Source organism: Pelodiscus sinensis, chromosome 19 (assembly GCF_052426305.1).
Source record: "Pelodiscus sinensis isolate ZL-2025 chromosome 19, ASM5242630v1, whole genome shotgun sequence".
Taxonomy (NCBI): Eukaryota; Metazoa; Chordata; order Testudines; family Trionychidae; genus Pelodiscus; species Pelodiscus sinensis.
The window spans coordinates 8,245,379-8,268,044 of NC_143070.1; the positions used below are offsets into that span (position 1 = coordinate 8,245,379).

Genomic DNA, 22,666 nt, shown 5'->3' on the forward strand with positions numbered 1-22,666 from the left:
TGTAAGCCCTCTTGCACAGGAGCTCTTGCGCAAGAGGGCAGTGTGGACACTCGGCAGGGATTTCTTGTGCAAGAAAGCCCTATGGCTAAAATGGCCATCAGAGCTTTCTTGCGCGAGAGAGCATCCGCACTGTCATGGGCGCTCTTGCGCAAAAGCACAACGCGCACAGGGTAGTGTGGACGTTTTCTTGCGCAAGACTTCTTGCACAAGAACACTTATGCAAGATGTTCTTGTGCAAGAATCTGCCAGTGTAGATAAAACCTTACAGTTATATGATCTTCTCCCCTCCCCAAACAAAATCCTGCAATTATGAAATTTAAAATCAGGAAAAGAAATGCTTAAAACACATAATTGTTCACAATTCTGAACATTTAAACAGATAAAACTGGGGGTAGGATGCAGTGGAACATTGAAAAATTAACACCAATATTATCAATTGAAGTTTTATATCTATTTATACATCTAATCTAATCTCTATCTAATCTATATAATTCTACGAAGCCTATGTATAATGTTCTGAAGTTCACAAGCCTTTCAGTGAGAGGTGACTTAACCTTCATTAACAAAAATAGGGGTTCCTAAAGGGCTATGTAATCTGTATGTGAAAACCACTGGAGGCAAACTGAGGCAGACAAGTGAGTATTAGAAACCAGGCTCGCAGCTTTAGCACCTAGCACCATTAACTTCTGCAACAAACTGACAAGGGACATGGTGGATTCTCCATTTTTTGATCTTCTAAAGGTAAGATTGGAGGGATTTTGGGAAGACAGGCTTTAGTCAAACACAGATGATTCAATTCACTACAGGGGTAAACAGGTGAAATGTGATGAATGTAACATACCACAGATTAATATAGCTGTTTCCAGAAGCCAACAGCAGCTGTATGGTCTCTGCCTTAGTTAGTTAGTTTAGTTTTGGACATTCAATTTACTCTAGTCCACAGACCAGGGGGAGGAAGACTCTTGAATATCTTTATCAGATTCAGCTCACTTGGGACATCTGGATACCTGAGTCTGCTGGAACAGACAGTAAGTCCTGTCGCTGTTGCTTTAAGGCAGGGGTCTCCAAACTACGGCCCGGGGGCCGGATGCGGCCCGCGAGGCCCTCTCATCCGGCCCGTGGAGACCTTTTTGGATTCAAAGGCAGAAGAAGTGAGATTGTTTCAAAACCCATTTGAAGCAGATGTGGCCAGTTGCCCAGATGAACTGCAGCTGGAAGTCATTGAGTTGCAAGCAAATGACCTCCTTAGGGACAAGTTCAAAATAGGACTGGTGGGTTTTTACCAGTTTTTGCCCAAGGAAGACCTTCCTAATGTCAAAACTTTTGCATCAAGGTACCTTTCAATCTTTGGAACAACATACCTGTGTGAACAAACATTTTCAAGAATGAAATACGTGAAGAACAATTTGAGAACAAACTTGTCCGATGATAATCTCAGGTCACTGTTGATGTTAGGGACAACAAATCTAAAGCCAGAAATGTCTGCTATTTTGGCATCCAGGAAACAATTTCACCATTCACACTAATACAGGTGTTCATGTGTAGTGTATGAATGTGTTATTAAATAATAACTGAATAAAATAATATTAAATAAATAATTAAAAACAACATCCATGTTTTGATTGTTTTTTATTTGGACCTCAAGTGTGTAGTCGGCCCCCGAACTGCTGTTTGATAGTTAATGCGGCCCTCGGGCTGAAAAGTTTGGAGACCCCTGCTTTAAGGGGAAGATTCCTTTCTGCACGTAAGTGAAACAAACAACAAGACTATGGTAATGTTTTACTTTCGCTTTTGCAGCTCTTTGCCAAGAAGGAAGCACATTCACAGACACAAAGATAGCTGTTTGCAACTTGCTGACATTTTAAGTGATTATTTCAATTCATCTCCACAAAACACAGGAGGTCTGAACATACCTGGAGACTGTGAAAGATTCTCAGAACTCCAGAAAGCTCAATCAGGTAGGTTATTTTGACTTCAAAGTGTCTCCTTAAAGCCCTTCCTACATACTGCTTCTTGCTTGGAAATATTCTAGCAACAAAGATTGAATAATCCTGTGATGATTTGTCTTGCTCTTTCTGTAAATGCTACTTCAGCAGTGCATTCAAAGGGACTCTACATTTCAGGGCTTTTCAGGTTACTTTCCTAGAAATATAATTCCAGATTTGTGCAGCATGTTGATTTAATAATTTATTTCTTTTGCAGCTCTGTCTTATTCAAGAACCCTGGCCCCAACTAGATCTCAGGGATGCCTGCAGGAGATTTATAACAAATTAATTTCTTATAATTAGGATGCAGAAGATTGTATCAAATCCCAAGTATTATTACTCTAGTTTTCTTTCTGTTGACATTAGTTTTCTCCCTCTGATTTTTAATCAATCAACATTAAAACAATTTTTCTGTCTTTTTTTTTTCTTCAGCTTTCATTAGTTTCTCTTCTTTTTCTCCTTTTTGGCAGCGGGGGAAGGGTGAATTAATAAAATACTTTAATTTCAATTTGATTTAGAAATCTCATTTAGCATAATTTCATTGAAAAATGGAAACATTCAAATAGGAAAATGAATTTCTAATGTTTTAAACATTCGTTTTCTATTGAAGAGGCATTTGCCGTCAAACATTCAGATGAGCTACAGGGTTGTCAGGTCACACATTGCTATGGGGAGTTTTGGCATTTTATTGTAAATTTCACCTTCTCTGCTAATTTTCCAAAAGCTCCAGGTCTCCTGTTTTAAGAATAGGTGAGAACTTCAGATTTCATTGAAGAACAAGTAAATGTTTAGCCCTCACATTTGCAGAGAAAAGTTTAGGAATCTGACCTGAGTACACTGTCAAAGGTCAGACATCAAAAGGCAAAAAAATGAGAATCTGAAATCTATTATTAGTATTTTAATTGTAAAGCTAATGATTTTAAGTCCATTTCATATCTATTTTTGTACCTGAATTATGATTATTTTTATTGGTTTGCATAAAAAAGAAACTGAAAAAATCTTAAAGAACATGGTAACCAGAAACATTCAGTTCAATTCACTAATACAGATAAGATGCAAATAGGTTTTAAATACAAAGCAAGTTTCTAACTTTTCCCTTTAATTGTCCAGAACAGTGACGGTAGGTTTTTAAATTTTAATTATAAAAAAGTTTTAATTTTTTAAAATGAATTCCAATTTCCATCCAAATACAGGTTGAGGTAAACTAAATAAAACTCTCCTGTTAATAAGAAATGTCATTCTCCATTGTTGCCATAATAAAAAAGTTAAAATTAAGATTCTGAATAAATTATACAAAATGTGTGTATCCTCCTGGTTAGAAAGGATTACCAAATTTAGAGTAAAATCTACATTCAATTGCAAATCAACATATTTCAATGGTTAACAAACAATGAGAATCACTGTTTCTTTAGGGACATAACTAAAAACTCCAGATGCTGGCTTCAATCATGATTAAAATTAGCAATTTAATTGATCCTAATTTAAAGGACAGCTGCCCTGAACCATCCTATGGATGGAATTGAATCTGAGAGTCCTACATCCTTGGTAAGACTGTGCCCAGCCAGCTAAAGTCTCAAATTTGGCTCCACTGAGATCCACAAAACTCCTTCCAAATCCAGGGGACACTTCAATCCTCTTGTTACTAGGAGCCAGGCTTTTCAGTGTAGAACCTCCATTGGAACCTGTGTCTGGTCAGGCAACGCTGCTGCCTCCCTCCCTCCCTGAGCAATTCTCAGACTGGGAGGGGAGAGGCCAATGAGGGCCTGGCCTGAGTGTGGAGCCCCAGCCAAGAGGCCTGCTCAGAGACAGCCGCCCAGCCTGCTCCCTTTCAGACTCCAGGCAAAGGAGAAAGTGCCAGCTTGACCTAAGAGGCTGGACAGATCCTTGCCAGGGATAGGGGAGTCTCAGGTTTAATTCCCCTGCTCTCTGGCCAAGGGGAGAGAGAATTTCAACTGGGGCCTCCCACGCATCAGCCGTGTGCTCTGATCTCTCAGCTGTTCAGATTGTGGGGCTCTCCAGAGCCATCCTGTCCAGGGGGCCTCGTGCTTTGAAGGCACCCCGAGGGACAAAGGTAGTCTGGGGTGTTACTGGGAACCTGGCATCAGGGCTCAGGTTGACCCAGCCTGCTCCACTTGGCCATCTCCCAGCCCTTCCCAGCTATGGGTGAGCTGCCGCCTGGGTTTTGCAGGCATTTCTGGCATCTTGTCAGTCTCAACTTCTGTACAGTGGGGCTGCAGGATCTCCAGCATCAAGAGTTGCTGCCCCTCCACTGCCACAGGGCAGTGAGCTGCCTAAGAAAGGGGCTCTTTGGCTGTGTCTGCACAGCAATGTTATTCCGAGATAGATTTGAAATAACGGGCTCCTGTGGCCCTCAGGCTACGTCTATATTGGCATGATCTTGCGCAAATACTCTTTAATGCAAGAGTTCTTTTGTTAAGGTATTTGCGCAAGAGAGCGTCTACACTGGCATGTGCCTTTGCGCAAGAGATGTGCTTTTGCACAAGAGCATCCGTGCCAGTGTAGATGCTCTCTTGCGCAAGAAAGCTCCGATGGCCATTTTAACCATCAGGCTTTCTTGAGCAAGAAATTCATGTTGCCTGTCTACACTGGCCGCTTGAGCAAGAACAGTTGCGCAAAAGGGCTTATTCCTGAGTGGGAGCATCATAGTTCTTGCGCAAGAAGCACTGATTTCACACGTTAGAACGTCGGTGTTCTTGCACAAGAACTCCCCTCCAGTGTAGACAGGCAGCAAGTTTTTGCGTAAAAGCAGCTACTTTTGCGCAATATCATGCCAATGTAGACGTAGTCTTAGTGTCTGAGGAGTAAGGGAAGTCGGGGGGCAGAGGGCTCTGTCATGGAAGCACTGCTGTGTAGACAGCGCCCAAAGCCAAAACAAGCTATTTCGACTTAAGCTACACAATTAGCCTAGCTCAGGTTGCCTGGCTTATTCCCAGTGTATCCCTGCAGTGCAGATGTGCCCTCTGTGATTGATGGAAGTGAAGACCTTCTCTGTTCTGGCTCTTAGATCTTATCCAGGCCTTAGCTCAGGCTATGTCTAAACTGCAGGTTTCTTTCAGAAGAAATTTTCTGGAAGAGATCTTCCAAAAAAGTCTTTCAAAAAAAGAGTCCACACTGCCAAAGCGCATCGAAAAAGCGATCTGCTTTTTTGACAGATATAGACCATTTACTGTGGATGCTTTCTCACATATCAGCTATGATTGCTATGGGCAGAGTGGCCACCAAGGCACCTGTGCTTTTTCCTCTTTCCTCCTCTTCGGAAAGAACTCCCTCTTCCCTGTCCACACTTGCCTTTTCCTGAAAGAACTCTCTCAAAAAAGACTTCTTCCTCATAGAAAGAGGTTTACCATTTTTGGAACCCCCCCCCCTTTTTTTTTTCAATTTATTTTTCAAAAGAACGCGGTTGTAGTGTGAGTATAAATGAAGTATTTATTTGATAAACGGCTGTTTTTCTGAAAAAAGTCTTCAGTGTAGACATACCTTCAGTGATGGAAAAAATTGCCTGGACTCTCAGATACATCCAGATCAAGCACTGTGTTCCTAATGGCTGTGTTTTTATCATTGGGTTTTTACATTGTGTATGAGTTGGCTGTTTTTTTTTGTTTTTTTTTTTTTTTACTATGAGCAAACATTGGGAGCTGGGTGTGTGGCTTGTCTCAGTGCACCTAGGGAAGGACTTTGACAGGAGTTAACTGTAGTTATCTGATAGCTGTGGGGAGTGGGCCAGTGTTCCCATCATCTATTTCCTTATTGCACCGCCGCTTTTGCAGTGTCCCATAGTCAAGCAGGTCTCTTAGCGGCTGCTTTCCAGTTTGCAAAGTCCTTCCTTAGGGTGTCCTTTGCCTGAGAAGTCTGTGAGTTAGCACCTGTTCACACACCTCCTCAGAAGCCATCTCCCTGGCTATCCGGGTTGCCAGATGCTTTCCCAATTCATCGTCTGGCCTCTGCGGATGGTATTTAACGTTTCAGCTTGTCTGGCTGTGACATGCAAGTGCTTTGTTAACGATGTGAAGGACCAGTCAAATGCTTATCGGATAGTCGACAGGATAGTCAACTAGTTGCTTCCCTCTCCCCTTCCTGCTTCTATCAGAAAGAGGCCTTGTGGGCCAGATTCAAAAGCATCTGAATCAATTTGTTTGGAATAGATGCCATTATTGCCCTGCTTAGCTGTTCCTGCCATTAGATGGCTAAGCCCAGAGGCTCATTAATTTTTACTCCTACCTATTTTTATTGGCACTCAGTTGATAACAGAGTCTAGATTACAATTACAGTCCAAGTACAGAGTCCTGTTTGTAACCGTCTTTTGACACGGGGCACTTTCTGGTTTATGGCTCTCAGAAGAGGCACTTTTTTTAACCCTCTTTTCCCCCACTGAATCTCTCTCCTCAAGGTCCTGTTTTCTGCTTTTTCTCAGGCTGGGTTGACCCTGCTGACTAGCTAGGAAAAGTTATGTGAGACACAATGGAGGTTGACAGCAGCTCTTACTGTTCAGACTAGAATCCAGTCTGTGCACTTCTGGAATAAGGGTCTCTCTGCCTTCCGGGCAGCATGTCCTGGAGGTTTGCTCAGCGATTGTTCTTCCAGCGGAGAATTGTGTGTTCGCCTCACGAGCCATCTCCCCTTGTGAGCTAGGCAGACTGTTGTCCTGGATGGATTTGGTGAATGCTCTTTTGAAGCCATAACCAAGAAGCAGCATTGTGATGTGTGTGTGTGTCCTGGTTGTCGCATTATCCCACCCTTTCAGATCTCCCTAGCACAGTATGGAGGATGCCTCTGATCTGGGTGACTATGTTACTACATCTACACTGTAGCCTTCTTCCTGAAAAGCTTATGCAAATGAAGCACAGAGTAGAATATTGCTGTGCTTTATTTGCATAATTAATTAGCAGCAGTTTTGCAGTTTTTGCATAATTAATTAGCAGCAGTTTTTGTGCAGAAAGGAACAGTGTAAATGGGTCTGTTCAGCACAAAAAAACCTTTTTTGCACAAGATCCCATATACCTTCTTTTTTGAGGCATAAGAACCATGCGCAAGAGGGTTTTTTGTGCAAAATAGACCCATCTACACTGCTTGTTTCTGCGCAAAAACCTCTTGTGCAAAAAGCATCAGAAGCGAATATGCAAATGAAGAGTGAGACGTTGCTAATGAGTGCTTCATTTGTATTGCCTCGTCCGCAAAAAAGAGGCAGTCTAGATGTAGCCCTAGAGTTCTTTGAGAAGGTCAACAAACGTGGACAAGAGGGATCCAGTGTCTCTAGTGTACTTAGATTTCCAGAAAGTCTTTGACAAGGTCCCTCTCCAAAGGCTTTTACATTAAATACATTGTCATGGGATAAGGGGGAAGGTCCTCTCGTGAATTGCTAACTGGTTAAAAGACAGGAAACAAAGAGTAGGAATAAGTGGTCAGTTTTCCGAGTGGAGATAAATAACTAGTGGGGTCCCCCAAGAGTATGTCCTGGGACAAATCCTATTCAACTTATTTATAAATTATCTAGAGAAAGAGGTAAACAGTGAGGTGGCAAAATTTGCAGATGATACCAAACTGCTCAAGATAGTTAAGACCAAAGCAGACTGTGAAGAGCTTCAAAAAGATCTCACCAAGCGAAGTGACTGGGCAACAAAATGCAAATTAATTGTAATGCCAATAAATGCAAAGTAATACATGCTGGAAAATATCCCCAATGTACAATAAAAATGATGAGGACTAAATTAGCTGTTACCACTCGAGAGAGATCTTGGAGTCATTGTGGAGAGTTCTCTGAAAACATCCACTCCGTGTGCCGCGGCAGTCAGAAAAGCAAACAGCATGTTAGGAATCATTTAAAAAGAGGAAGGAAAATAAGACGGAGAATAAGACAGAGAATGTCTTGTTGCCTCTCTATAAAACCAGGGGATGCCCACAATTTGAATCCTACATACAGATGTGGTCGCTTCATCTCAGAAGAGATCTCTTGGCACTGGAAAAGGTTCAGAAAATCGCTGGGGGCAGTGCAGGAGTTGAGCACCCCTGGGGAAGTGATTGTGGGAGTCTGACACACATGGCTCATGGGTGCCCTGAGAAGAGTTAGGCTGGGCCTGGCAGTGGCAGCCCTGTTCCTGGGGGCTCTGAGAGGAAAGGCAGTGCAGTCGGGGAGCACGCTGCTGAGGGTGGTTCTGTGGCTAGAAGCCTACTCTGTGCAGGCCTTGAATGGGACTTTGGGAACGCCATGGTCCTTTGTCAAGGCAACAATGACCTGTAAATGGACTTGTTTTTCCTGTAAGCTTGTGTGGAGGGGCTAGGAGGGGCCCTGTGAAGCAAGAGATAGTGTCACCCGACACCACAATTCTGGGATGCTGGTGTTTTTCTCCACCAGAGCAGAAGGAAAGAACACAAAGAATTCCTGGTTTTGGAAAAACCTATGTAGGGGAAAGCAGCCAAACAATAGGGGCAGGTGCTGTCAGGTGTCAGGACACCCCGGCTTATCCCACAAGAGGTCATGTGGAACTGAACAGGGAGAAAGGTCCGAGTCCAAACCGGAAGCGAGCCCTCTGTGTGACAGTGCTTATTACAACAAGTGTTAGGGTGAGAGATTACATCTAACCAGTCTGTGGTCTGTTTTATTTTACTTAGTATTTTACTTAGTTCTGTCTGCTATCTCATATGGCTACTTAAATCCTACCCTGCACCCTTAATAAAATCACTTTTGTTGATGAATGCAGGGAGGGTCAGTAAGGGTATGTATATACTAGCTCGTTAGTTCGAGCTAGGTAGGGTAATTAGGGCAAGTGGAGTTGGAAATGAAGCCCAGGATTTAAATATCCTGGGCTTCATTTGCATGTTCCTGGGCACCGCCATTTTTAAATCCCCCTTAGTCCGAACTCCGTGCCCGCGGCTGCACATGGCACAGAGTAGGTAGTTCGAATTAACGATCCTAATTCAAACTACCGTTACTTCTCATTCCATGATCCTACTCCTCATTAAAGATCCTAATTCGATCTATCGTTACTCCTCATGGAAGTGATGGGCCACTTCAAGAATTGATTGTTTATGTCCTGGGGGGATCAGGAGCTTTGCTGGGATTTGCTCCGTGACACACAGAGCCTGAGAGTCCATCTGAGACTCAGCAGCCCCTTGAGACGTCTCCTAGGGTTTCAGAGTTGGATGGGGATAGATTGGAACAGGCTCAACACACTCTGAATTGACTTCTGCCTGACATGGCTTTGCTCTAGGTAGGACACCTGGTACTGGTGGTTGCCTGTTGAGTTTTGCAGGGCTCTTTGAACTCCCCTTAGGCCTGACTTACCCCAGGTTTTTCAGGAGAGCATCAGGGAGACCCACTCTGAGCAGTCCTCACTGTTTTGCCTTTAAGAAAGGGTACCTAGGGGAGGAGGGCTGAAGGATTGGAGATCTGTGTGCCTGCATTGCCCTGACTATAAACTTTTCTCAAAGGCCTTGGTAAAAAGACTGGAAACTGTGATTGGGTCAGTTGTGCACCATTGCAGGCCCATTGCATCTTCTACAGGTCTGTTTTTAATAACATTTTCCTATTATGGGATGTAGTTTTGACTGAAAACAAACCATTTTTGTACACGTGATTGGTTTCTCTAGATTATGAAATGGCTTTTGATCAACTCTGGGAATCTTCCACGAATTGCTGATCCAATGCGGCACATAAAAGTTATCGTCCTTCATAGAAACAGAGAAATGTATTCCAGTCAAGTGAAGAGCCTTGTTTTTTTTTTGTTGTTTTTTGTTTTTTGGCCAGTAATGCATCCTGTTCATCGTTTTCCATTGTGTCTGTACCCAGGCTGTCTGAAATCACTGTGGTGGTGTTACTCAACACATTTGTTGTTGTTGTGGGCTGCCCCCGTTTCCTGTCGTCTGGATCCAGTTCCAGTGAGATGAAAGGCCTCTCCCTCAGCCATAGCTCCAGAGCCAGCTCCTCCCTACCCGCTTTTATCCTTTTCTTCATAACGTTTTACGTTCACAAGCTGGAATCAGGTAGGAACGTCCGTGGGTTCGGCTGCTGCTTGCAGGATTTATTCATTGGCTTTGATCTATATAATTGCCCTGTTTCACTAGTTATGCAACACTGAATAAAAATTAGCACAATTGTATCGACATAAGTAATAATCAATGAATTGTTATGATCTGGGTGAAATTTGTTCTGGATTGAGCTGACCTTGTTCAAACTGGTGTCTGACTGCACCTGTCACGTAATAGAGCCATATAAGACAGTGAAGTAGCCGCACCTAAAACAAAGCTAAATAGAGTCTACACAAAGGCTAGGGCTACATCTACACAACTGATCCTACAGTGGTACTGAAAAGCCTCCCATGTAGCTGCTCTATGCCAATAGGAGAGAGCTCTCCCATTGGTATAATTACACCACCCCTAATGAGCAGCAGTAGCTATGTCGGCAAGAGACTATATTCCACCATCATAGCCCAGTCCACCGCAGCACTTCTATTGGTGAAACGTCTATTGATCAGGGTTTCACATCCCTCTCCAACAAAAGTCTGATGGACAAAAGTGTTCATGTAAACACAGCCAAGCACTGTGGATATGTTGGGTGTGAGAAGGGGGTAGAAAAGACAGAGGACCTTTTCCGCTGGGTTTTGTGACCAGGTGTGTGTGGAGGGTTTAAGGCTATGTCTAGACTGCAGGTTTCTTTTGGAAGAAGCTTTTACACGAAAAACTTCTTCCGAAAGAGAGCGTCCACACAGCAAAAGCACATCGAAAAAGCGATCTGCTTTTTCAAAAGATAGTGTCCACACTGAATGGACGCTTTCTTACATGTAAGCTGCAATTGCTATAGATGGAGTGGCCACCAGGGCACCTGTGCTTTTTCCTCTTTCCTCTTCTTCCAAAAGCGCTCCCTCTTCCCCATTCACATGTGCCTTTTTCCAAAAGAGCTTTTTCCCAAAAAGTCTTCTTCCTCATAGAAAGAGGTTTACCAATGTTGGAAAAACCCCTCTGTTCTTTCAATTTTTTTTTTGAGAGAACATGATTGCAGTGTGGATGGAAGTTCATTTTTTTTTTTTCAGAAAAACAGCTGTTTAGTGTAGACATACCCTCTGAGAGAGAACACACAGAATCAAGAACAGAGAGGGAGGTGGAAACAAAAACAAAAATAGCCAGGAAGCCAACAGGACCTCAGTGGAATCCTGAGAAGAGAGAATGTTTGGGTCTGCTGAGTAGAGAGGGTTGGGGCTGTATGCTATGAAACAGCTCCTTTTCCTGTTTCCTTGATTCCTCTGGGTCTGGAGAAGTAAGACTTGTATGTTCCTTGTAAATAAAGAAGATTGCATCAAAGAGAATACCAGGGCTCCGTCAAATTCTATGGACACTTGCTAGCCAGTGACAGAGCAGCACAACACCTGTATGGAATGGGACGTACGTTAGAATTGTGGGTGGGTGGGAGTGTCATTGATTAAAAGGGAATCTGATTTAGCTCCTTTGTGCTTTTTGCAGCTCGGTTCACCGTGGCTGGGCCTGGTCACCCTGTCCCGGCTGTGGTGGGGGAGGACATCGTGTTACCCTGCCACCTGTCTCCCAGCGTCAGTGCGGAGCACATGGAGGTGAGATGGTTTCGACATGAGTTCGCGTCCTTTGTGCACCTGTACCAGCATGGGAAGGATCAGTTTGGGCAGCAGATGCCCGAGTACCACGGCAGGACGGAGCTTTTCAAAGCTGACATCGCAGGTGGGAACGTGGCCCTGAAGATTGCCAACGTCAGGCCCTCCGACGAAGGACAATACCACTGCTTTGTCCAAGAAGGTGTCTCTTATGAAGAAGCTGTTCTGCAGCTGGAAGTAGCAGGTCCGTAACATGGATCTGTCATCTCTTTTTAGGTAGCTCTTGGACCCAGACCCACAAAACTGCTTAGGCACCCACTCCCCGTGTCAGGGGCATATGTCCATGCCCCTGAGAACCTGAAAAAGTCATTACATGAGTTAGTGGTTGGTTCAGAGAAGGAGAAGGAAAATGGTTGTGTAATGATCTGTTTTAAACACTGGAATAAGGTGCTTATGGAGGTTGGAGAATCTCCATCTCTGGAGATATTTAAGAGCAGGTTAGATAAATGTCTATCAGGGATGGTCTAGACAATGCTGGGTCCTGCCCTGAGGGCTTGGGGCTGGATTCAATGACCTCCCGAAGTATCTTCCACTCCTAGTGTTCTATGATTCTAAGCGAAACAGCAACAGCAGGAGAGATTGAAAGAGCCCCACACACCAGTCTATCCCGGAGCCTTGGGGTTAGAGCAGGCTCATGAGAACCAGGCAACCCCTGTTCAGATACTTTCTCCCCATTAGGCCGAGGGATGCTCCCAAATAGTGGATTTGCCTTTTGTTCCAGAAGCGAGGGATCTCCTCCCTGGCTATTCAGCCATAGCAGCAGCTGGGTCTTTGTTACTGGCCCAAGCTCCACTTGTTTTAGACACCTCACTCGGTCCCTCTGCAGAATTCAGGCAGAAAATGCCTCACTTCACACACCACAGCCAGAGGAGGAATTGATGGAGTCTAAGCCAGCCAGTGGGAAATGGCAACCACCTGCTTGTGTCCTAAGCTCCACCCTCGCTCTGAGAGTCTAATGTGGGGCTCCCTTAATCTCTTCTGTTGAAGTGTTTCCAGGTGGGATAATGATGGAAGAGTGACTGGAGCAGGGGGACCAGACTCAGTGTTTCCCACCTCCCAGGTGGGTGTACTAGCCACTGGGCAACACAGCCTCTCTTGCACACACTGACTACTTCAGTATTTACTAGATGAAAGACAGAGGCAAGATTTTTCTGTGTCAAGAATCTTTCAATTAGTCAGTCTGTGCTAAGAAGTTCCAGGTGGCTCTCCGGTGAGACAGCAGTGAAAAACACACATTTTCCTCACCTCCATAACAATCAAAACAAACTTTGTTTAGTGGCTGTTACGATTGCATCAGGACACGCTGCCCAGGTGCTAGCTCTAGTCCAGCCACAGCATTTGGGCTTGAAACAGGAATTAATTAAAGGACGGTTTATGGCCTGTGTGATGCAGGAGGTCAGACTCGACAATCACAGTGGTCCTTTTTGGCCTTAAAACCTAATGAATCTGGGAACACAAAACCAAAGGCTAGACATGAGAAATCAAGGGGAAAACCTCCTGCATTCCTTAGCCCCTTCATATTGCCTGCACCGCTGCAGCGAGCTGCACCCCCATGTTCTGTAAGGCGTCCTCCTTCATCTCACAAGCCCCAGGGTTGTGGCACAGTTAAGTAAATGCTTGTGAGAGTCTAGTTTCCTGTTTCCATGAAAATCAGTAAGGAAGAAAGTGTGTTCAGTCAGTTATTGGAAACGTCAGTGTTTGTCCTCTAGGCTGTAGAGATATTGATTTCTCACTGATTTACTCACTCTAGCTTCAGGCTCTGCGCCTCAGATCTCAGTGGAGGGTTACCAGGACGGAGGGATCCGGATGGTCTGTCATCTGGCCGGGTGGTACCCAGAGCCCGAGGTGCTGTGGAGAGATCTCAGCGGGCAGCGTTTATCTTCCTCAGCGGAAACCAAATCCAGAGACGCCCAGGGGCTCTTTGAAATCAGAAGTTCCCTCGTTGTGACCGAGCGCTCCAACCAGAATGTGTCCTGTTCTATCAGAAGCACCCGCTTCAGCCTGGAAAAGGATCCCTCGACTTTCTATATGTCAGGTCAGTGACTACCCAACCCAAACGCTGCCATCCCCAATAGGAAAAAATCCCTTGAAATATTTAGTTCCTCACAGAAAACTACACTGAGGTGCAGTTAAAGTAGAGAGCACAACGGCAGGTGAAGCACATGCCACGGATTTTGTGATTATCTCAGAAACAAATGTTTTAACCTAGGAAATTCAGGTTTAAGGTTAAACAAAACATAAATATATTTCAGCCTAGAAATTCCTTGTGGACATGACAATAATTTAAGCATCTTGGTTGGTGTCTGAAGATCAGCATACTACAAATCGATACAGTGATTTGTAATATATATTTAAATTGAAATTCAATTCCTTCTTCTCATGCATTCACCACAGGGCAGTGTTCAGGTGATGGTCTATTGGGGGCACTACTCATTGCTTGGACTGTCTGGCTCCTAGTGGACTGATAGATCAAGGACTAGGTTCCTTGCCTCCCTTGACTGTGGAGAGGGAGATGTGATCTGCTGAGATCTGTTCAACCTGAGTAAATTTGTGGCTGTTGAGTCTCTGCTCACAGAAGATCAGGAACCAGGCAGGGCCAAGAAAGTCTGGAACCCCGGGAACACACATTTCAGTGAGTCACTGCCTACAAGGTCCAAGTTTTCATAGGAAGTCTCATTTCCTCCCCCCCCTCCCCCCCCGTTACCGAACATCACCCAGGGAAAGGGGTGGCCATAACCACAAAGCCCTGTGTGCCTCATCCAAAGCCTGTTACCAACATCAGTGGGATTTGGGTCCAGTCCTGAGCCAGCTGAATTCAAGAGTTTGGGGATATTTCTCTGCCCTCCCTGAGCTATTTATTTCCTCTCTTACTGCCTCAGATTTCCATTTACTCTGCAATTCCCTGATGTTTCAAAAATTTGTTTCACCTAAGGGGCAGTTTTCTGCCGGGAAATGTAACGATACGATGATTTCTCTTTTAACTGTGCTACTAGCTCCATAGAAAGGAGACTCTTTCTTTGCTCACGTTCCCCGGGTTTGGCTTCTAGTTCGGGTGATAGGTTCAGAAGCCCCCGTTATCAAACATAGTGAAGAACCTGCACAAGGACCAGCAGAATTTTAAGATGTAAACAAACAAATCCACAAGGAGTTAGCCGCATGCGCTGCCGCATGCGCAAACACATACAAAACACGAGACCATCCTTACAGCAGCAAAGGATTCAAACATTAGAAAGGACGGTATTGCGGTTCCCTGTGCATTCGAAATGTGTCCCCTTTGTGTCTGGGAATAAGGATACAGGTTCTACTACCATGGTCGCGTATTATCTTCCCCTCTCCCACTTCCCAAAGCACCATTCACCAACCTTACCCATGCTGCTTTTTCGAAATAGCTCCTCCCTAGAGTCATTCAAACTAATTACTCCCCAGTGCCTCCTGGGGCTCTAAGTCGAGGTAGCGCGTCCACATAAAGGGAGCCTGGCCTGGACTCATTTCGAGGCTGCCCCATAGTGGGGACCCACTAGTTGGCTTTTGTTATTTTGGGAGTTATTAGTTCAAAGTTAGTTCTTTCTAAACGAGTTCCTAGTGTAGACATGCCCTGAGAGCATGGGAGAGATAGGCCCCTTGCTCGCCTTTCTAGAGCCCCACCCCTCACAAGCTGGGAGCTGCCAGCAGCAGGAACTGCGGGGAAAGTTCAGCTTTGTCCTTCTACTCTTGAGCAGGAGCATGGGGATGTCACGTGTGCAGCACCAGGGGCTGTGAGCGGATGGAGCAGGTTCAGTGAGACACGATCTTCAGATAGTGAAGCTGCTGAACTCTAAGAACTCTACTGTGTGTGCACAAACTACAGCTTTTCAGAGGCTTAGCAGTTGGCCAGTTGTTGGGTGGATTTTCCCAGGGAAAAGGCCCATCCCTGCCATGAGGTTGCCCGTTACTTCATCTCATATCTCTGCTCCAAAGTTCAGGCAACTCAAGTTTCTCCTAGAAAAGCTCATTGGATTTTCTTTCTGATGTCAATAAAACCTGTCATTCTCTAGCCTCGTTCTCAGAAACATTTGAACCACTTTGGCTGAAACTTGCCAGAAAAGTTCAGTCTGGGGCAGCCACCCAGCATGGAACTTTTCTGCCCAGAGAGTTACAATTTCGCAAAATAGCAAGCAATTGAATATGAGAAGGATGGAGCCACCTTAATACTAGGGTATATGACCAGGCCCGCTTACTTGTGCTGGAGAGGGGCACACGGAGAGAGGCTGGTAGCAGGTCCCATCGTATTTAATACACCATGCACATTTAATACACTATCACAAGTGTGTGAGCAGAACCTCTTTCTCATGTTGGTTTCTGCTCACTTATAGATTGCAGGGAGCATCCCCACACTTGTTCCAAACAAATCCTGATTAGATACATGATACTAAAATACAAGGATGCTGCTTATGCTTCCAAACTGAAGAATATCGTTTATTTCCAACCTAATGTGGGGTCTGTGTTTCAGATTTCTTTTTCCCAAGAACGTCACCGTGGCTTGTGGTTTGGAGTGTCACTCTGGTGATTTTGTTGGTGTTCATCGGCCTGACACTTTTTCTGTTCAGATTAAGAGGTAATCTTAACTCATCTCAATCTTAATCTATTGTGGAAAACACGGTGTGGTCAGAATGAGCTCTCCAGGTTAGGAAAGACAGTTATAATTTTTCTACATGAGAAAGTCATCCCAGTTTAAGGTGTGAGATTCAATTGATTTTCTGAAGTCAATGCAAACCTATATGTGGACACATGGATTACAGTGCAGTTTATTTCAGGGTAACTTAAACCTGTTCTTATTCCTCATAAAATAAGCGAAACTCTTGGACTGCACCAGTTGAATTACATTGAAAAAGGAGCTAAGGGAATTAATTGTCCTGCTACTGCTGAAAATCGATGTGTTTGGGGCTCGTACGTCCCCTTGGCTCCAATGAAAACTCTTGCCTGAGGGCTGGTCTTCATTCTGTGGAAGATCAACGCTTCTGTGATTGATCTTTTGGAGTTTGATTTACCCAGTTTCGTTAAGACTTGCATTTGTTCCCATTAGCTTCCCACTCTGGGGATGCCCCCCACGCTCGGCTAAAGGTAAGTCAGCTCCAGCTACATATTCTACATAGCTGGAGTTGCACCCCTTAAACCGAGCTGTCAGGTCTAATGTAGACCTAGCCTCAGAGAGTTTGAGGTTTAATTCTAATCTAGTGTGTTCAAAAGATGACTACAACACTAAGGAATGATGCATTCTGTTTGTGGGTTTGCCTGGCTCCTTCTAGGGGAGTCACGGTGCAAATCTTCCTAGTTTTTTGCAGTTTTATTTTTGTTTTGAGTGTGTGCGCTAATGTTCAGTCTTGGGGCCGGCAGGCTACATTCTTGGTAGTTTGGGGTTCGGCAGAGTTTCAGGAGAAGGGAACCAAACAGGAGAGTTAGCTCATTTCTTGGACCTCATTTCTCGAGACATCTGGAAAAATGGACACCTGGCTAACACCATGCTGGACCACAGATATTTCTGAACAAGAGAGTTCTGGATGAGAAAGATTCAACCTGTACTGATTTCTGCCCCCTGGGAGCACCAGCTTGAGAGAGGAACAACATTATTATTAGGCAGGGGTTCATAAATGAGAATATCCTCATTCATGGTGTGAAACTGAATAAAAACACCTTTCAATCTGGAGTCACTGGAAAAGCCCTTAAACTGTGCTCCTTTTGTTTTCTAGGGCAACATCTCGACGAAATCAGTAAGTTCCATTTTTCTCCTCGCAGGACACATGTGATGCTATAAAGAATTTTGAATGTGAACATGTCCACTAGAAAATCCTCAGCAATGCTGCCCTGACTCAGTGCATGGCATGTTATGACAGGAGCGGGTAGGAAGCCAGCCTTGGGCATGTGCCCAGTTCCCCCATTGTTCACTCCAGGAGACACATGATGCCCATGGTAGAAATGGCTCCATGCTAGTTGCGTATAAAGAGCTTCCCAGAGGGGCTGGTGGCAGCCCTGGATGGAAGGGAGGATGTGGCCACTGGGGCCAGGATCCTGTGAAGGTGGTATGGGATGCATGAGTTAGAATTGCCACTTTTTGCCCAGACTTCTGGGTTCCTTCTGCCTTTCCATGTCGAGCTGCTGCAGGTCTGCCCCAACGCAGTCACACCCCACTAAAAAGTGACTTGCATTGGTGGGCTTACCCTGTGCCCAGTGCCAAGGGGTGTATCGATGTTAAACAGTGCCCAGCAGACAGGCTGAAATGATCAATGACTGGGGACCAGGAGGAGGTCAATTCACCCAAGAGAAGCTTTTAAAGGAGCCTTTTTCTTTGTTTTTTATTCAGGTAAACTTCACACAGAGCTAGGTAAGGGCATGTTCTGTTTGGCTTCTCTCTACTGCACCCCTTTCTGAGGTAACTCACCCTATTGGTACTGAATTTGTTGGGCTTCCTTCTCATCCTCACCTGTGTCTTTGCTTTCAGAGCAGAGGAGATCCCTCAGTGACGCAGGTAATTCCAACACGTGTTTAATCGATGGGAGACCCTGCTCCCTCTCACCGTGCAAAACACAAGGAGGAAAGAGGAATGTAATATTTCCCGGCCCAAAGAACAGAGGGGCCCTGCGGTTCAAAGGAGGAAGAGGAAGGAATCCACACAACAACACGCCCTCCTGACACCTAGTTCAGCTCATGCTGTAAATGATCCTGGCTCCGAGTGACTGAGCTGTGATTGTCTCATAGGATCCCAGTCCTGTTGTCAGGTCCAGGCACAAGAGTGACCAGCCAAAGTGTTCAAACCAAAGCCCCCTTGTGATGGGTCAGGTTCTGCTTTTCTCCTCCATTTTTCCTCTCTCTGTCAAACACCAGCCTTGTACTGTGTTAAATCATATTTTCTACTTTCTCCTTCATGGACTCACTTCCAACCCCTCTTTTTTCTGCCTTTTTCCTCTCTGTCAAACAGCAACTTCCTGCTGTTTTTATCCATATTTTCCATTTTCTCTTTCATGGACTCACTTCCTAACTCTCTTTCTCCTCCCTCCGCCACATACCTCCTTCGGCTCTGAAAGCTCTTTGCTTGTAAACCAAAATCCTAACTTCAGACTCTGAAATCGGGGGTGATAATTCTCTTTGGCTGGCCCAGATGATGAGCTACAGAACTTTAATTGGGGACTTGTTTAATTTTGTCATGATCTACAGTGGTGGCCCCCATGACAGACAACGGATGTCTAAGCACCACGATTTTAAAATGGAGGGAGGGTGCATCTGGGAAAAGATTAATGTGAGTGGAAGTCTCCTGGGACTTCCTGAAATGTTAAGGCCTTTAATCCCCTTCAGAGGGAGACATTCTGTGTCTCAGGCTTGACTTTTTTCTCTCTCACTTCCCTGTCTGCTGGTGAGTGAGTCCTTCCATCACTGGGCTGAGACCTCAGGGCAGCTCCCCACTCAGAGCAGGTCCCCCCCCCCCCCCGGAGGAAGGAGAGTCCCTGAGTCACTGCCCAGCTGGGGCAGATTCTGTCCCTGACTCTATCAAACCCTCCCTAGGGCCAAGCTCTGCCCCTCATGCTCTGATTCTCTCTCCCCAGCCAACGTGATGCTGGATCCTGCCACAGCACAGCGCGACCTCGTCCTGTCGGAGGATGGGAAACGCGTGAGCCGGGCAGAGACACAGAAGCTGCTGCCCGACAACGCTGAGAAATTTGACAGTGATCACTGTGTGCTGGGCCGGGAGGGCTTCACCGCAGGGAGGCATCGCTGGGAGGTGGTGGTGGGAAACGGGGGGCACTGGGCTGTGGGGGTGGCCAAGAAATCTAGGAGGAGGAAAGGAGCCATCAGCCCTGAAGGGGGGATCTGGGCTGTGGGGCGGTGGGGGGATCAGTTCCAGGCTCTCAATGACCCTATGACCACCCTGACCATGAGCCCCCCCAGCAGGATCCGGGTTTGCCTGGACTGTGATGGGAGGCAGGTGACATTTATCGATGCTGGTACTGAGGCCTCGATCTTCACTTTCCCGCCGGGCTCCCTCCCTGTGGAGAAAATCCGACCCTGGCTCTGGGTGGGGTCAGGATCCCAGCTCAGCCTGAGTCCCTGAGACATGGGGGTGTAGAGAGACGTCCCCCTGGGGACCTTTAAATCAGCCTGTCTAGTCTCCATGACCCTGGAGGACTCCCAGCTTCTCATCTCCATAACCCCGTACTCCCCCCTTTCTTTTCCTGTAGCCCCAGGGATGAGACAGGAAGGGGGGAGAATGCCTGGGCCTGGAGGAGGAGCAGATGTGGGGGCTGGGTAGGGAACAACTAAAGGCGGGCTGGGGACAGGCTACAAAATGCAGGGGAGGGGGATGGTATGGGAGGAGCTGAACTTGAGGTAACAGTGAAAACAAAAGGAAAAGTTCAAGTACAAGGAAATAAACACAGTGTCCTGGGAAAAGTGTAAAACTGGATATAAAAGCAACAAAAGAAACACTCCTGGGGGAGAAAACTGCCAATGGCTGTTGGAGGAGAGGGTATAAATGTAGGGGAAAAGGAGAATATGAGGGGGCTGGGTGTCTGAGAGAGATTGGGGGAGAGTAGGAGAGACATCAAGAAATAAACAGGAACGGAACAGGGTGTCTAGAAATAACACATGTGGAAGATGAGGCTGAACTGAAGGCAGCTCAAAAGGGGCTTAGAAATGTACCGATCCTGATGCAAGGGGAGACGGCCACTCACTCATTTCAGGTTTCTACCTTGACATGGTTGCTGTATCAGTGTCATTAAAACAACTTCTTCTCTTATCTATGTGCCTCTTTTCCATTGGCGTGGGTATTAAAGCTGTTTCTGTGCTCCTTTTCATTCTGATGGGCTTTTACGGTATTAAAAAATGGGGGGCAGAAAAGACAAGTCTGATTTGTCCTGTTGCTGGGTGAGGAGGGGTTAGATTTGTTTCTGGTCTGGGTGGGTCCTCCCAGGCTATGGTGTCTAGCGGGGGGTGTTCATGGGATGGGAGCTGTTCCCACAGACTGTCTCTAAGGGTATGTCTACACTACCCCGCTAGTTCGAACTAGCGGGGTAATGTATGCATACCGCACTTGCTAATGAAGCCCGGGATTTGAATTTCCCGGGCTTCATTAGCATAAGCGGGGAGCCGCCATTTTTAAATCCCCGCTGCTTCGAACCCCGTGTAGCGCGGCTACACGGGGCTCGAACTAGGTAGTTCGGACTAGGGTCCTATTCCGAACTACCGTTACTCCTCGTGAAACGAGGTGTACCGGTAGTTCGGAATAGGCACCCTAGTCCGAACTACCTAGTTCGAGCCCCGTGTAGCTGCGCTACACGGGGTTCGAAGCAGCGGGGATTTAAAAATGGCGGCTCCCCGCTTATGCTAATGAAGCCCGGGAAATTCAAATCCCGGGCTTCATTAGCAAGTGCGGTATGCATACATTACCCTCCTAGTTCGAACTAGGAGGGTAGTGTAGACATACCCTAAGTATCCACACTAGGAAGCAGGCAGGGCTGTTCCTAGAGAAACATGGGGGACCAGAGCAAACCACTCCCACAATGCCCCAGAACTCCTCCGCCTCTTCCCCCAGCCCCAACTCCAACTCCTGCTCTACCCTCTCCCATCCCCACTGCCCCCCTTTCTCCAAGCCCCCTCTCCTGTGTGACATGAGCCAGGAGATTACTGGGGGGCCAGGCAGAGGGTGGGAACAGGGGCCAGCCCCACACGCTCATCATGGTGGGGCCCCACCCATGTCCCAGCCCCACTGCGCTCTGCTCCACCCTGCCCCACCCATGTCCCAGCCCCACTGTGCTCTGCTCCACCCTGCCCCACCCATGTCCCAGCCCCACTGCGCTCTGCTCCACCCTGGGGCCAGGCGGCAGAGGGCAGCAGGCTAGGAGCCGGGTGGAGCCAGGCCGGTGGGGACAGTGTCACTGCGGCTGGGCACTTGCACCCGCACTGGGCGGGGGAGGGGGGAATGGCTCCGGCGCCCTGCGGCGAGGGAGCCGAGCGACCGTTGGGGAACCGGTTCTAACCGGATTTTCCCGCCTTGGCGAGAGTTCCGCTCCCCTCAGGGGACCCGCCCAGGGGGCTGTATGAGATGGGGGTGGCGCCATCACTGCTGTCCGCCCTAAACCACCCCCACAGCTCTCACCTCTCCCCCCATAACATCCAGGGACTCCCCAGCCTCTGCCCCACAACCCCTGATTCTGGATCATTCCCCAAGGCTCTTCCTCTGGGTTCACTTTATATCTCATCTCCTCTTTAGCCAGGAAGGGGATGGGGCTATAAAACACCCGAGTGAGTCACAGGGGACAGACCCTGGACCAGAGGAACGGGGCCGTCGCCTTCCGCATAGAAAGATCAAACGCCTCCCACCTATTGTACCCTGGGTATCGACCCATCAGGATCGTCCACATGCATCCCTGTTCTCGCTTTTAAACTTTTCTCTGCTCACTGTGGGGCCCCTTTTATTTCTTGTAGCCTTCTTTCATTATGAGGATGCTTAACCGCAGGGAGAGGGATAGCTCAGTGGTTTGAGCACTGACCTGCTAAACCCAGAGTCCTGAGCTCAACCCCGTAAGAGGGCTATATAGGAGTCTGGAGCAAATTTGTCAGGGATGGTATTTGGTCCTACCCTCAGGGGGGGACTGGGCTGGATGACCTCTGCAGGTCTCTCTTCCAGCTCTAGAGAGGTGTATATCTCCATATTTAAAACCTCTGTAGCACACGACCAAATACTGAGGTGCTGAATGAAGCAGGATTAGCCAGCTCAGGAGGGAAAAGAGGTGAATTTGGTTTCCTGATCTGGAGTCAAAAGGTCCCCTGCAACATCACTTTCTGAGCAGCAAAGTATATAAGTATTGTACTCTCCCTCTTGTGAGCCGGGGGGGGGGGGAGGCAGCCCTCGCTGAAAATGAAACAAGTAAATGGGCAGCTCTGGGGAGCTACGAACCCTGCACCTGCCCTGGGTGGGGCCAGAAACTGCTGCCCCCCCCAAACCAGGAAGAAGAGACCCAGGGCCCCATTCCTACCTCTGCCTTGGCCAGGGGCAGGTGGAGCCCTGGGCAACAGAAG

General features: G+C 46.7%; 1 protein-coding gene across 1 annotated transcript in view; it reads left to right on the plus strand.

Annotated features, from left to right (window-relative positions):
• Positions 1–902: 902 nt before the first annotated feature.
• LOC102445914 (zinc finger protein RFP-like) overlaps positions 903–22,666 on the plus strand; it is a 56,524-nt gene continuing 34,760 nt past the window's right edge. The window contains exons 1-10 of the mRNA XM_089770846.1: positions 903–1,028; positions 1,798–1,958; positions 9,790–9,983; positions 11,457–11,804; positions 13,371–13,655; positions 16,110–16,214; positions 17,347–17,367; positions 17,958–17,978; positions 18,096–18,122; positions 19,195–19,877. Coding sequence (XP_089626972.1) covers positions 9,884–9,983; positions 11,457–11,804; positions 13,371–13,655; positions 16,110–16,214; positions 17,347–17,367; positions 17,958–17,978; positions 18,096–18,122; positions 19,195–19,700 — 1,413 coding nt within the window. The 5' untranslated portion in view covers positions 903–1,028; positions 1,798–1,958; positions 9,790–9,883 and the 3' untranslated portion in view covers positions 19,701–19,877. Of the gene's footprint in view, positions 1,029–1,797; positions 1,959–9,789; positions 9,984–11,456; positions 11,805–13,370; positions 13,656–16,109; positions 16,215–17,346; positions 17,368–17,957; positions 17,979–18,095; positions 18,123–19,194 lie in introns of the transcript that reaches the window.